Here is a 16512-nt window from a genome sequence, read left to right on the forward strand (position 1 = left end):
TGGAAGATTACTATCCCAGTGGGCCCAAGGCTTTGAAAATATTATCATGTATTTTAAAGTTTGACTGCAAATATCAGAATGGTGCCAATAATTCACACTGAGGGTAGATGTGATCGAGGGAACCAGAGTTTCAAACCTTAACTCTCCGTTAAAATAGAGACATTAAGCTAGGTTATATTATTATGATTTATGTTACTTAAGCTTGGTTTTTGCTAAAGAAATATCCTGAAATCCTCTATCTGTTCATTTTACTCAGTGGGTAGATTTATTTTCTATGTAAGGAAGTAAATTACCTATAGCCTGTCTCATGCTCATATTGCAGTAGCCTACAGCGTAAATGGCGACCACTGCTGTCAGATTATTACCACCCAACATGCTAGCATTAAAAATCTTACTTTGTATAGCATATTTTAATTAAGTACAATAAATTTAAATATAAATTTACATTATTTTTTTGATTTTTCTACGACCATGAAATATTGTCTGTTGACAGAATTATTACAGTTGTAGTCATTCTGACAAAAAAAAATCAAGGTTATACACAAATTTTAATATCACAAGGAGAAACTCTTTATAGCAGTTGGTCACTTAAAATTTTAAATTATTTAAAAAATTATTAAAAACATTTTAAGATGAGGTATTTCAGTTTCAACTCCTTGGAAACACAATAGGAAAATATATTTCCAAAATGTTAATTCCAAATTTTACTTTACAAAATGCATTGTTTGAGATGTTGCATTGGAAAGAGAGAGATTGCAAAGCACGATGTCCGGCCGCAGGAAGGTGTTACCATGAACGGGTTCGGGGAGGATACGGGCACCTCCGCTTGGTACCAGGCGTTGCCGGCTTCGCCAGACAGACTCCAGATCTCCCGTTCATTGGCGTCGCGCGCCTCGCTCAGCTTCACGCTCAGCCTGCCGATGCCGTTGCCGTACATGTGCGTCCAGAAGCGCAGGCACATGGGCGAGTCAGGGCCTGCAAACATGGCCCCCACGGTCCATTACGGGCCCTGGACTCAGGATTGGAGAACTTCCCCCCCCCCCCCCCCATTTTTACAGTCACGTGCCGCATTATAATTGCATGGTTATTTCATACCTACACTCTTTTAGAAAGTTATTTAACCTGAAAAGACAGGGTATAATTATGGTTACTATTTCATAAATCCAAACTAAGCCCCCACATTCGATCACGGGCCCTGGACTCAGGATTGGAGGACTTCTCCCCCCCCCCCCCACATTTTTACAGTCACGTGCTACATTATAATTGCATGGTTATTTCATACCTACACTCTTTTAGAATGTTATTTAACCTGAAAAGACAGGTTATAATTATGGTTACTACTTTTTAAGTCCAAACTAAGCTTTATTTATAAAATTATTTTACTTTAAAATAACTACAGCGAGTATAAATATATATATTTTTTTCAAACCCTGAGATAAAAATAAACAGGGCTGGGCCCGGGTCCTGGACCCAGGGGTTCACCCAGCCCCACCCTTGTGGGGGCCATGCTTGCAACGAGTACCACGCCATTCCCATCATGCTTCAACATAGCCCGTCGTGCGATGAGCTTAGCTCTCTCAATGTACGGCATTTGCTAGGAGTAATTTCGCAAAAATTGAACGGAAGTCGATGAACGAAAATGTGTCACAAAGATGCGGATCCACGTGTAGCAACTTAAACCCGTATATGGTCACTTTCGTAAACATTAGGGGGACATACCAAATGTGTTGGTGTGCCAAATGAAATTTTATGATAGTGAAACTACCCTGGAATATATTTTGTTGACTAAAATGTTCAAAGTAAAAAAAAAAAGTTTTAAAATATCTAAGAAAACTGGCATTACAATGATTATTATACATATTCTCCTTCTAAAGTCCAAAGAGGCTCTGTACAACAGCGGTAGAGCGTGCGCTTGGTAAATTCAAGGGGCGTGGTCCAAATTTTGTCACAATATTTCTTTTAAACTTTTAAAATAACATTATAATATAATGGCTTTTGCCACGATAGTCTGGTCATTGGCACTCTAGCAGGCAAAAAAGTTATCTAATATGTCAGTAGCGCACTCCAGCAAACGAAAAAAATGTCTGATCCAAGATTGTGTCCTCCAGCAGACGAAAACCAGGTGGCTACCATAACGTCATATTGGCTGATGTATCTTTCTTGGAATTAGTGGTGGGAGGTCAGTCTGGCAGTGGTTTCCATGGATGAAGGATCCTTCGCCATTTTTAATGGAATGACCTCTTGGGGTTCAAACCGAGGACTCCAAGACATAATATATTTTTTAGTAAAATTGAATTAAGTATTTTTATTAATTTTATAATTTTTTCCGAATTTCTAGTTGAAAAATTACGGATTTTCAATATGGGGGAAATTTCAAAATGGCGAATGTTCTTTTTACTAAAATTGTATTGTAATTTTTTTTATAAATTCAATATTTTCCCGAATTTCTAATTAATAATTATGGATTTTCAATATGGCGGCCATAACGAAAAGTGCAACTAAACATATTTTTTTTCAAAATGGCGGTAGTAACAAAAAGTGCAACGATGACGTGATAACTTAAATGGCGGGTTATATGATGGTGGGAAAACAAAATGGCGGAAATACAATATGGTGGAATCTAAGATGGCGGACACAAATTGGCCGCCAGTGTCAAGGTGAAGGTCAAAGGTCAAGGGAAAGGTCATCCAATATGGCCACTGTTACGTCATGGCAGTCAGTCATTGAACCTATCCTTAATCCTCACCAAGAACCCAGGCGCCGGACTTAATATTATACAGTACTGTTTTGTGTGTTTACAAATGATTCATTTAAGCAATCAGTTGCCAAGATACTATATTTCATGACACTACAGGAAAAATATTGTAATTTTTTTTTTTGCATTTAAGGAATACGTTTTTTTTCCCCCAAACAACACTGAATATTCCTTGGCGCGCTTGCAAAATCGGGCGCATAATTTTAATTTATGATTTATGTTTTGTACAAGCATATTTTTACTAAACCATGGGAAAGACAATCGAATATTGTTTTGATTAACTATGCGATTTTTTTAACATACACCATTGCAGTGGCGTATGTCTAAAAAAACTGCATTAAATCAAAATTCCCCATTGCATGAATCATTTAAAGAACATAAGCCTATTAATATGCACAGTTAATACTAGTGAGCTATTCAGGGACTGGTTTAGCAATAACTTTCATTAATGCATGTTCTATTCTGGGACAACACAAGGCATAAATGCCCAGCAATAGAATCCTTATCCAGTATTACTGCGAACAATTTTTTGTAACAATAATGTTGTTTTCATGTAAATGTACAAATTTACAAACAACTGTGGTTTAACCTGATTATTTCAGTTTAATTCACAACATTTTTTTTACAGTGTAGCAGGGCTGGATGAACTGGCATTTGGAGAGCATGGAAGAAGCTGACATTCGTGGCCCAGTTGGTTGAAGTGCCAGACGACTTCATTGCGAGGTGTTCTGTGATCTGATCCGTAGTAAACAATGGATATGCGTGGCGCGTTAAACTGTGGCTTAAGCCAAATAAGACTATCATATTCGCTTATCAACAGGGGTGTTTAATCCAATTAAATATTTATCCAAGAAAATTGAAATTCCTTTGAAAATAAACTTTCATGCTTTACTCACATTATAGGCAAGCTTAAGAACTTGTTATTGACTGATACCAAAGTTTCTTTTCATCCTTCCAACGCAACTTGCATTTTAGTTATCTGAATTATTTTTAAAAAAATTGACGTGTAACCTTCAAGAGCTTCGTCTCAGATATCCTTAGGGTGGACAGTTATTGCGAAGCAATGAGATGAACTTAACCAGTGGGTTTTCTCGTGGTACTCCCTTTTTCCCCACCCATTCATCCCGTTAATGCTCCATTAGCTTCTCATCGTCCTTCATCGTCTGTAATGACCCCGATGTACACGCATCTACTCATGTTAACAGTTCATACCCAAACAAGGATAAAACACTCGCGCGTAAGGACCCTGCCTACTTGGACACACATACGGGACATACGGTATGCAGATGTTTAGTTAAAACCACGCCATTTAAAAACTGCTCAAGATATCCGAGTGGCGTCTGTTTACGAAATACGTTTAAGAATAATCTGAGAGCGGATGAGTAGCTCTGTTTACGTATTTCGTTTATAAGCTGTATTTCCAAAATAAATTTTAGGCATGAAAATCCTGGTAGAGATTCTTGAAAGCACTCAATGGACTTTAATTACACCTTAATTTTAATTTATCCGCTATATAATGATATTGTCACTGCTAAAATATCCCACCTTTCCTATGTATGACGTTAAAACTGCGCGCTAGTCTACAGCCTTGTTTATAAGCGACACCGCACTAGAAACAACAGCGAAAGTCACGCTTATCATCCCACCTCACACAAACACACCACTGACTAGGCGGGCACGGCACCTTAATGGCTTCAAAGGAACTTGCTAGCGAAGAATTTTAAAAGTTCCATCATTAAATAAAAACTGTTAAACACATATGTTAGCTACACATTAGCAAGCAATATCACAACGTTGTTGTCATATTTGGGTACAGTTAGTAAATTCATAATTGTCAATCAATAAAGGTTGCGCTTTAAATTTTAAGGTGGGTGTTCGCAAAATCTTTTTAAGTGAAAATTTATTGCAGCTTTATTTACTTAACTTGATTGTACTGTTGATTTATTTCATCGGGCTATTAACTCCACATTGCTATGCTGGTAGAATAAGTAGGGGCATAATCCAATATTAAAATTTAAAACCGTTACCTACATACATATCCTACCCGGCATTCAAACTAGTAACCCACACCGAAGAAGGTGCTTCAACCAACTGCACCGCCGAGGTCAGCTTGTGTTTTCTGCTTGGGCGGGGAAATTTTGAATGTCAGGCTTTATTGCAACTAAGAGAGAATAATTTACGAAATTAATTTTACTTTCACGTAATAAAATACCACGTAATTCGCTGAAAGGTGCATTTAAATATTACAGATTTTTTTATCTGTGAAGGATTCAGAGGCATAGTTTCCACGAAATAAATGAAATGAAAACTTAGTCAAAGGTTGGATTCGTTAGGCAAAGTACATTTAACATTAAAAAACACTTTTTAACCATTTTACAGTATTTTAAACGTGTCTAACCTAAACTAACCAACCTTCACTTTCTTGACGAGCACAAACAAGTGTTGAATTGAACCACAACCACTTCACCGTCACCGTAGAATTTAACGATTTTACTTTCCAATCGAATCAACTCACAACAATTAATTTTTGACTTCTATTACTTTTTTCCTTAAGAAAATGAATTATATTATTTTATAATAAACGTAATAAATATATTTCCCTTAAATTTTTTATGATTTAACGTTGCCTTACTGAATTGGCTGCATCTTGCAAAATTCGCAAAGTTCTATTACTATCTGGTAAACCAATGAAATAATATTTCTATGTTGTTGGTTTCTACAGCACATTTTAAACATTTCCCAACCCAGAAAATATTCAACAATAAGGCGCTGGACTTGAAATTTGATATAGAAACCATGGAACATACGAACTTTTACGAGTGAAAAGCTAGTTGTAATATTTTAACGCAACTTTCAGGAACTAACATAGTATTTTTGTTTCCAGATGCCGGTAAAATTGATGTATATTTGTGACAATATGTCTCGACTTTCAACTTTTACCCTCGAGCGCTGTTTCTTTCCCAGCTGGGAAGGGGGAGGGAATAGGAATTGTTTCAACCCGGAAAAGGTACACTCCTGCCTGGCCTCTTCGATACAGGGAGAACACATTTAACAAGAAAAATTACGGCAGTATATATTACCGGCGGAATTCTGCCAACAAATGTTTGCAGTGAGTGCAACAGTTCAGTTTTCAGCGTTTTTAGAAAGTAGTGCAACTTTTACGTCGTTAGATAGCGCTGTATATCACAGCAGTTTCTTAGGTTAACTTAAAAGAGTACACATAGCACTCATGGCGACTCATAACTGAACCCAATAGATCGCGCACAAGAAGAAACAAATGTTTCTAAAAACTTATTAGGCCCATTCTACAATGACACGGAGGCGGTGAAGGATCACATAAACGGAGCATCTACAATGGCACGCATGCCAATACGGACCCGTACGGACTAGCTCCGCAATGCGCAGCTCTTCCATTTACGTTACTCCGTGCGACCAATGAAAGCCGAGTATTGAGCCACGGTAGTAGCCATGTTTGTTTACGTTTCAAATATGTTATAAATGGTTTAAAATACAAGAATATATATTGTTCTATTATTATTCTGTGGTTTAGTTTTATTTTATATGTAAACCCGACTGTGCTTTGTTCTCAAATGTCCTTTCAATTTAATTAATTTTCGTAAACGTCAACTTTAATCTCATTGGTTTCTGTTTGAAACGTTGACGTGCATTGTGGAAGAAACAAACGAATAGGGAAACGTAACTATCGTGCGGGTTCGGTTGTGTTTCAGTTTTTAAGTTTCCGCATCATTGTCGAACTGGCCTTATAGGTAGCACTGTAAATTTTTAACTACCGTTTGCAAGAAACCTTTATGGAATCAGGCTGGTCCACTATTTGTCCTTCCCTCCTGCATGTTTCGCGGAGGCCCGGGGGATGTCGGAACAATGCCCCCGCCCACAATTCTGGCTCGTTCACCTGTCGCGTCGAACTCCATGCTCTGCAGCCTCGCCACGTCTCCCGGTCGTCTCGGGTAAGACGTGTCGATGTAGGCGTAGCCACCCTCAACTCCGCCGTGCATGAAGCTGGAGCGGTCCGTGGCCGGCCCCGTCGACGGGTTGTGACTCCCTCGCCCCTGCCATCACGCCATGCCACTTATTCAGTTACGCATGGTCACATCACTTCATTATTCATATGGCAAATACACTCGTCGAAATCACTAAGTAATCATCTGAAAATAAGTATGGGATCAGACTAAATTAATTCGGGGTTCAGACCAAAATAAATAGGGGATCACACAAAATGATCAGGGAGTCACTCAAATATAATATGTGGGTAACACAAAATAATTATAGCATCATGTAAAAATAATAAGGGGATCAGAAAAAGGAATTAGGGGACAAGGAACATTATTAAGGGATAAGCCAAAAAAATTAGAATACACAAAATAACTATAGGATCAGACAAAGTTAAATTGATCAGACAAGAATATTACAAGATAATACAAATATTATGGGACAAAAAAAATAATTAGGAGCTAAGAGAAAGTAATTAGGGGATCAGATTAAACAATTTGGAGGCTTAGAAAAATATTTAGGGGTTCAGACCATTTATTTAGGGGATCAGACAAAATAATTAGGAAATCAGACAAAAATAACTAAGGGACCAGGCAAAAATATATAGAGAATTAAACAAAATAATTGTGGATCAATTAAATGTAATTAGGGAAAACACAAAATAATTAGAGGATCATACAAAACAAACAATGTTTTCAGAAAAAATAATCAAGGAATACAATATAAAAATAACCAGGGGATATTACATAGTAAATTAGGGAATCACACAAAAATAATGATGGAATAATACAAAAATAATGAGAAAGTAATCTACAAACGGCCTAAAATTGTAAATAATACTCCAATTTTGGCCAAATTTTACCAAAGTTCGTGAAAATCACCAAAAATGTCCAATTTTTAGAAACAATCTCCGCAAAAAATAAAAAAAATTATAAAGTAAATGTTTCTAGTTTAAGGAAAAAATTCCCTTTTCGAGGGGAAATTTCCCATTTTAGTACCCAAAAATGACAAAAGCTTGAAATTTCCCCAAAGAGGCTTAAATTCCACGTTAACAATCCTCCAATAAGCCTCTGGAGGGGACCCTTGAACAAGACAAATGACCTTGACTTTTGACCTTGACGTTTAACCTCGTCCACCATATTGGGTTCCGTCATCATGTTTTCCATAACTTTCCGCCATCTTAAAATCGAGTGTTAACTTCCATATGTTGCACTTTTCGTTACAGTTACATCATAGATCACCCCTCCTGTGTGTTGCACTTAAAATTATGGTAGAAAAATCCTCCATTTTAAAATTACGATGTAATGTTCATCATTGTGAATTATGCTATGGCCACCATTTTGAAAATCTGTAATTATTAACATAGAAAATCGGAAAAAAAATTAAAACTTATAAAGTTATTACTTAATTACAAATGTAATAAAATTTTAATAACAACGTACTAACATCATGGGGTCCTTATTTAAAACATTGTGAGTGCAAAAAAAATGGCGATAGGTCATTGCTTCATGGAAGCCACTGGCAGAATGACCTCCTAACATTACTACCAAGTTAGATATTTCTTCATCTAGTATGATATCATGACAGCCATTTATTATCTGCCATTTATTATCTGCCATTTTTTTGTCTGCTAAAGGGCACAGTCACCATATTAGTCTATTATTTACCCGCTAGAGTGCGGTAATATTTACTACCGTGGCATCCGCCATTTTGTCGTCCATCTTGGCCACTATCTTGAAAATCTTTAATTATTAACTTAGATAATCGGTAAAAATATCAAAATTCATCAAAAATTTACTTATTATTTTCTGACTAACTCGATCGATTTTGTTCTTTGTTTTATCGTTGGTCAATGCTAAATTATAATTTAGGCTCTAAAATATTTATTTAATTAATAATCTTCACTTCGAAAAAAACTCCAAAAACCCACTGTCCGACGAAATAAATACTTTATTCGATATCACTGTGCTTACCACGGAGGATTTTTTGATTTGTGACGTACCTTTTAAACAGTTCATGTAAAATTCAAGCGTATAGGTCAATTTTTTCTAAACAACGAGACCTTTTTCGATATTTGAAAAAACACCAAGTAATGTTAAATGTAAGGTGTATATACCAGGCGTCTGCGAACCATGAGGCCAGGTCATGCCTGACTTCAGACTTGACCACGGACTTTTAACGAAACAAACACACATTCAACAAAAAGGACACACACAGAGTTGGACACACATTCGTCATCTTAAACACACATTTGACAAAAAGGACACAAATTCAACGAAATAAAAGGAGATACATTCAACAAAAGGAAAAGACACACATTCGTCAATAAGGATGTACATATGAACAAACATTCAAATATGTAGGATACGATCTGTAATATATGTTTACAAATAATATGTTTGGCTCTATTTGCATTTGCCTCCATCTTTCGGCTCCATCTGCATTTTGATCCATCTACATTTGGCTCCATCTACGTTTATTTAGTGATATATAAATTTTCATCATTTTGCAAAACAATTAGAAGTCTTAATCTGTCGGACAATATGTTATGATTTTCCCATGAGAAGAAATTAATCTCTTATGCTGCTATCATATTCCTTACCTGTTTATTATTTTTATGATCGCTGAATTCTTCTGTTTTAACACCAGCCTCAAAGTCATTAAAATTGTCATCGTCCTAGCGACCACCATAAGCTTAATCAGAATAATTTATTTTAATGTATCGTTTCCATCATTTTATTCTCAGCGCTTCATCATGGTCTTTTACATATCAGCTTCAGGTGCTCCATCGCAGTCTTCGGTCTTGTCAGCTTAGTCGTTCTATATTGTTCTCAATTTCATGGATGCAACTAGAATTTGGTGTGAATCATTTGCGTGATCTTGAATAGTGTGGTTAAAATAAGTATTTTCACATTCTTCAAGATTGTAATAGTCGTCTTATATTTTGCCTTCATTCCACTTCCTGGTGTTGTAGACGCAATCCTCGTTATCATTAGTCAGCTTGGTTGTACAGATCTTGTGATGTTTGTTTAAGATATTCCTTCGACCAAAGGATTTCTGTCACTGACTTCAACTAAAAGATTTTTGGTAAGGATCCAAAATACACTCTGTCCTCTCACAATGTTTGGAATTTTTTCTCCAGGTCAACTCCTTGCTGCAATATATACATCGGTCACCTTTCAATACAGCTGCAGTCAAGGATTCAGAATCCATATCAGCTTCTGCGACTTGTACCAGATATATATTGAAATTTTATTTTGAAATCAATTACTTAAATATAAATTTAAAGAGTTAATTATCCATTAAAACTAATACATGGTCCAATTACTATTCTTACCAACAGATGTCACATTTACTGAGGTAAATAATACATTTTTCTGTGTGTGATACGCGATGCTCTCACACGGTCACAAGAGGAGTGCTTCGCTAGATGTCAAGGGAGGGGAAATCATCGTGCATGATAGTGTGTCACGTCTATTTTAAGGCATAGTAATCGATTCAATAATGTATTCTATTTCGTTTAGATTTCACACGATAAAAAATATTGATAATGCTGATTTTATAACAGGAATTCGTCAATTAAACGAAACTCTGGATAAAATTGCATTTCTCATCTCGAAAAAAAAATACAGCGATAGTTTTCTCACAAATAATTTGAAGTACATGGAAAACAACAACTGTAGTCTTGGCAGATACAATTAGGATCACATGGAGAACACCAACAGCAGTCTTGCTAGTGATAACCAGAAGCACCCTGAGAATACCAACAAAATATTGTTAGGAATAACTAGGAGCACATGGAGAAAACTAACGATGCCCTGCAAAAACCAGTTCAGTGAATGTTACATTAAGACGATTAATAAATATAGTATGCATGTGCAAAGTACATTAATAATATACTTAGCATACTTACCTGTATATCTATTACAAATATGCATGCGCATCAATCATACATAGTTATGCTAATCATTTTAATTTTTTTAATATGCGAGCATATGATTAATCCATATAGTATGCATATGCATACCATATTAATAACATGCTTAGCATAAGTCTGATACAAATATGATTTCGCATAAAATGTATTGTGGTACTAAGCATATTGTTATATTATACTGAGCTGGATTTTGCCAGACTTCAGTTGGTTTTCTCAACATGCTCCTAAATGTATCTGGCAAGACTGCTGTTGGATTTCTCCTTGTGCTCCTGATTGCAACTGGCAAGACTGCTGTTTTTTTTATTTGTGTTCCTGGCTATTTCTGGCTATAATTATGCTGGTGCTATCCTTGTGTTGCTAGTTATTCCTGAAAAACAATCGCTGCATGGAATTTTTTTTCGATATGAACTGCAATCGTATTCTGCTTTTCTTTTATTTGGTTGGATCCTGTTATCAAATAAAAACTAATAATCTTTTGATCAGGTGGAATTAAAAAAGTTCAATACACAGTCGATTACTATTCATTTAAACAGCTGAAAATCACTACCATGCAAGATGATTTCTAGCTAAGCCCTCCTTCTCTTGCGACCGTGAGAGAGCATCATACATCCCACATGAAAATAAACTATTAATACAACTCAACAGCTGAATAAGCCTGCTTAGTACTGTGTCGAAAATATTCGAAAGCATAATATTGCACCGACTAAATTGAAACACACACGACAAAAACTTACTGCCAAATGAGCAATTAGGCTTTCGCGGCGCTCATTCGACGGTTCACCAGCTAGTGCGTCTCACTGAAGAGATCACTATTGCCTTTAACGTCCAAGACTATGTTGGTGCGACGTTCCTAGACTTAGAGAAAGCCTTTGACAGAGTGTTTCATGCAGGGCTTCTCTATAAACTATACCAAGCTGATTTACCTGACTGCTATGTCAAGCTAATCACATCCTACCTAGCAGGCAGAACCTTTAGAGCATCAACTGAAGGGGCAACGTCAGACTTAAAGCAGATTAGAGCAGGAGTGCCACAGGGCAGCATCCTAGGCCCTGTTCTCTTCAATGTCTATGTGCGAGACATGCCACGTCCCGCCGACTCGTCAAGCTAGGCTGCTATGCGGACGATACTGTCCTATATAGCAGATCACATAACCTACAGCTGGCCACGACCAGGCTGCAAGTTGCGCTCACTCAGATAGAACAGTGGTGCACGACGTGGCGCATTAAAGTGAACACAAAGAAGTCAGAAGCTATTGTATTTACTCGTAACAACCTCCCGCCTGCAGACCGCAGGCCACAATTGAGTCTGTTTAACGAACATATCGGCACAAAGATGTGGTTAAATACCTAGGCGTTCACATGGATAGGAAACTAACATGGCGCCACCACATAGACATCAAGCGGGCACAAGCTCAGACTAGACTGTGCTCCTTGTACCCAGTTATGAGTAGGCGATGGGTAGGGCCATGCATATTTCGCGAAAAGATTCCGAGATCAGTTATAAGTTAAAACACTGTAGCATCGTCTGTGTTTCGTGATTGGGTGAATTCCTTTCAGGCGCATTTCGATTGTTACAACACCAATCACAGTAATTCAGTGCGGAAGCAAACGCGTCCTGAGTGGCTCGGTCAAATAAGGCAACGACTTCTCTCGCTGACGGCCACCAATCACAAGGGAGAAACCACTGTTTCGGGTATACCTTGTTCCAGCCTAATAGGCGTTAAGATATATTCGCAAAAAATGCCTGCCCTAGCGATGGGGTGGCAGAGTTAAAACTGGCCTACTGCTCTACAAAGCCCTCATACGACCAATGATTACGTATGCAGCCACTGTATAAGCGCGCCGTTTTTAAATCGAATCGTGATGCTTATGGCACGTCGTTTTTTCATTTATTGTCAAAAATAGTGAACCATAAATAAATAAATAAATAAATAAATAAAAGTATTTCATTTTAACAGAAACTAATAGTTTCCGAAACCATTTTTCTTCAGTCAAGAGTAAAAATAATGATTTAATTTTGTGTCTGGACATAAAATTAATTGATATAATTAATTTATATAATTTTTTGTATCACAAAAATTTATTTGTACATCACATTGAATACTTATTCTTTTTAAGATGAAATTTAAAATTTAAATATTATTCCTATTAAATTATGCATTTTATAATATTTTAAATTACAGATTTTTTTCCTCATAAAATATATATTTGTATATCATATTGAATACATATTTGCAAAAGAAGAATTTTATGTCTATACATAAAATTAATTCAAAATATATAGGAAGGAAAGAATACTAAAAACCTGGAAATGAATTTTTGTCTAGACATAATTTTAATTTATTTTAATTATGGTATAAGAAAACATTAATGCATTTTTTCAGTTTCAAAGTCGTTAAAATTACAGGAAAAAAATTTAATGGGCCACAAAATAATTGGAATTTAAATGTGATGAATTATTATTATACTACGACTGCGTGCTATTTCAAATTTAAATTTAAATACCACAATTATAATAATTCAATTCATTGAAATAAATTTTATATCTCAGGGAATTTGTATTGTGCCCACACAAAATATTCATTGCCAATTTTCACTATGTTAAAAATTTTAATTAAGTGCATTATTTTAATTCCACGAAATATTGTTCAGAAATTAAAATTATGTTCAGAATTATAATTATAATAAAATTATATAAATAATTTTAATTCTAACCTTACCATTTGGGGCATTCAATTGTGTACATAATTTTAATTTCAGAATTAAAATTATTGAAAATATTATAAATAAAAAAACGTGATAGTCCTATGAACAAGGTGACCGATTAAAAACGGGGTGCTCCGGATTCGTGTATCGTATTCTGTTCGTAACGTGTATAAGTTATTATTACTGTCGTAATGTTTACAATTATTTTTTTATTTTTTTTAGAATTTTGTATTGAGCGGTAGGACGCTTCGGAGCAGAAAATTAGTTTCAAAGTTATATATCTCGGTTTGCGAAAGTCTTGTGCTGTGTGAGTTTTGTATGCTGCATCCACACACTTCGAAAGTTTTTTTTTTTTCAAAAACATATATCTAGTTAATTTCAATATTCACATATATTATTTTCATATACAATTATAATTGTAATCGAAAGAACGCGGAGATATTAGACTAGCTTAGAATTTATATCATTTTTCGGTTATTGATTAATTAATTATTGTTTAATAATATGATTAATATTAATGTTGCATTAAAATTGAAATTTAACTCTCATCGCGCCCAAAGAAGTTTCACTTCAAAAATTTATTTAAAACATTTTTGGGAACTTACTGGTTGTCAAAGAGAAAACACAAGAGCTGGTGTTGGCTTGTATTGCTGTGTGTTTGTGTATTCATATTTTTTGCCCTATATTGTGGATTCTCTATACGACATATAGTTAAAACCAACAATTGAGTATGGCGATGAAACTGATTTTAACCAAACATCCCCTTTCCAAGAATGATTTAAAGAACTTTCTTAGTGAGTGTAAGCAGGGTCGGTGCAAGGTAAATTGGCGCCCTAGGCGAAAAACCTTAATGCCCCCCCCCCTCCCCGGCCGGACACACCAAAAAAATTTTTCCTTGCCTCAAAATACATCACGTAAGCCTAATATTTTGTCAACAATGAAATGTAAGCAGGCTTGTGTTTTTTTTTTTTTTACTTTTTTACTTAGTACAAATCATAAACAGGTCACCGTCTACTTTAAATAATTACTTATATCAATATAAAAATTCCAAACTGTTACAAAAATCCATTTCAATAATCGTTAAACATATTAGCTCAGCTGTTATGTGTCGTGCTGCGCCGCCCCCAGCTACTTGGCGCCCTAGGCGGTTGCCTAGTTCGCCTATATGGACGCGCCGGCCCTGAGTGTAAGAGTGAAATGCACATGTGGTACACACCAGTGTCCAGTCGAAATCGTTCTCCTCGTCGTTCTTCCAGTCGCAGAAGCCGCTCTCGAAGGTGCAGTGGCCGCGGCACTCCGAGCCGGGCTTGAGGCCCACATTGTCCACGGCGACGTGGCCGCGGTAGCGCCTGTACGCGTCCGAGGCGTCCTTGGCCACGGCTTCGAACACGATCTGTGCACCAAACACGTCCGCGCCTTCACGCGCATGTCCGTGGCACCAGCACTTGCTTTACCGCCATGCGAACAGATAACTAGAGACCCGGAAAATTCGCGGGTTCAATGACCTCCAGGATAGACACACTCGGGCAAATGCCACCTGTTCATTGGCTGCTGACTAGTGAGTCGTCTCGACTGGGTGGCCTGTGATTCGACACTTCTATGAGTGAGGGTCTGTAATTGGCCCTCAGTCCTCCAGATTAACAGTGAACCAATGACAGAAGCAGCACTAAGGTATAATTATTTGAATTTTAGCATAACACGAAATGAACCCGCGAATTTTCCGGGTCTCTACAGATAACCAAGGGATGGAAAACAATATCACTGATTTGCCAAGACTATAACTAGAGTCCCGGAAATTTCGCGGATTCCTCTGGCCTCAGGATAGAATTCAAAGTTATAGGTGTGCTCGACCAACGTTTACTTTCCCATTGGTAATTAATTTCTTAGCGAGCACATTTTTATCCTTGTTCTTTGGCACTACCTGATTCGCTTACTTCTCTCCTAGCTGGACATCGTTGGCTCACGGTCGTAGAGGGGCGTGTCCAGATAACTGCGGTCCAATCATGAACACAGTGCGACAGTGTGGAGGTTTGCATTCTAGCTTGCGACTAAATGAATGCGCGAAAATTCCGTGGCTCTAACTATAACTTTTGAATACGATACGTTTTCTAGACATCCGAGTCAGTCAGAAGAGTACGCAAAATTTAATTTGGGAGATGGGAGGATAGAACCCCTCTGCCCATTGTTGGCGGGAATAATATAATTTTTAGTATTCCAGGGGGGAGGGGAATATTTCCCCAGTATTTTTTTTTAACCTGCGTGTTCACCTGGAATAAATACATATACAACATGCTTCCATGATATAGGCTCGCATTTGAATACTTTGATACTCCGTGGAATAAAATACAATAGTTTAAAAAAGTTTGTCGATTTTTCCATTGACCTGAACACATACAACTTAAACGCTGTCATTAAACATACATGTAGTAAGGAACGTTACAGACCCTCTAACAATTGTAAACATTTTTTTTTTTTAACTTTTGTTTATAGAAGTTTTAATAAGTTTGTAAAAGGTATGCGCATTATTGTTTGAGATATTACAATGTTAGAATAATTACTTTCGATAATAGTAGTATATATTGGCCGGTCCTGAACCTGGCTTCTAGCTGAGGATTGAGGATGGTGTCAATGACCGATTTCTCTGACGTCACTGCGGTAATTTTGGATGACCTTGACTTTCAAAAATGACTCAAAATGACTAAAAATTCCTAAAAATTTCCCGTTTTGAGGGAAAATTTCCCGTTTTATTGACCTCAAAAATGCCAACGACTTTAAATGTCCCCAAGACGGCTTAAATTCCTTATTGAGGCTAAATCATTCATGTCTACAGCCTCCGAGTCTCTGACGTCATCTATAATTATGACGTCACCATTGCACTTTTCGTTACGGGCACCATCATGAAAATCTTTATTTATTATCCGATTTTAATGGAAAAAAATTTAAAATTGATAAAAAATTTTAATTAATAAAATGGTGATAAAATATTACTTAAAAAACGCTGTTGCACTTTTCGTTACAGCCACAACCTTGGATTCTAGAAACATTGCTTGATTCGTTATTCCTCGCTATTTTGGATGACTATGTCGTCATAGTTACACTTTACA

General features: G+C 36.6%; 1 protein-coding gene across 1 annotated transcript in view; it reads right to left on the reverse strand.

Moving 5' to 3' along the window:
* Positions 1 to 16512, reverse strand: part of LOC134528800 (MAM and LDL-receptor class A domain-containing protein 1-like) — a 110015-nt gene that overhangs the window by 55087 nt on the left and 38416 nt on the right. Inside the window, exons 7-9 of the mRNA XM_063362463.1 lie at positions 14625 to 14801; positions 6669 to 6825; positions 791 to 975 (exon numbers count right to left, since the gene is read on the reverse strand). Of these exons, the coding sequence (XP_063218533.1) occupies positions 791 to 975; positions 6669 to 6825; positions 14625 to 14801 (519 nt within the window). The remainder of the gene's footprint in view (positions 1 to 790; positions 976 to 6668; positions 6826 to 14624; positions 14802 to 16512) is intronic.

This window comes from Bacillus rossius, chromosome 2 (genome assembly GCF_032445375.1).
Source record: "Bacillus rossius redtenbacheri isolate Brsri chromosome 2, Brsri_v3, whole genome shotgun sequence".
Classification (NCBI taxonomy): domain Eukaryota; kingdom Metazoa; phylum Arthropoda; class Insecta; order Phasmatodea; family Bacillidae; genus Bacillus; species Bacillus rossius.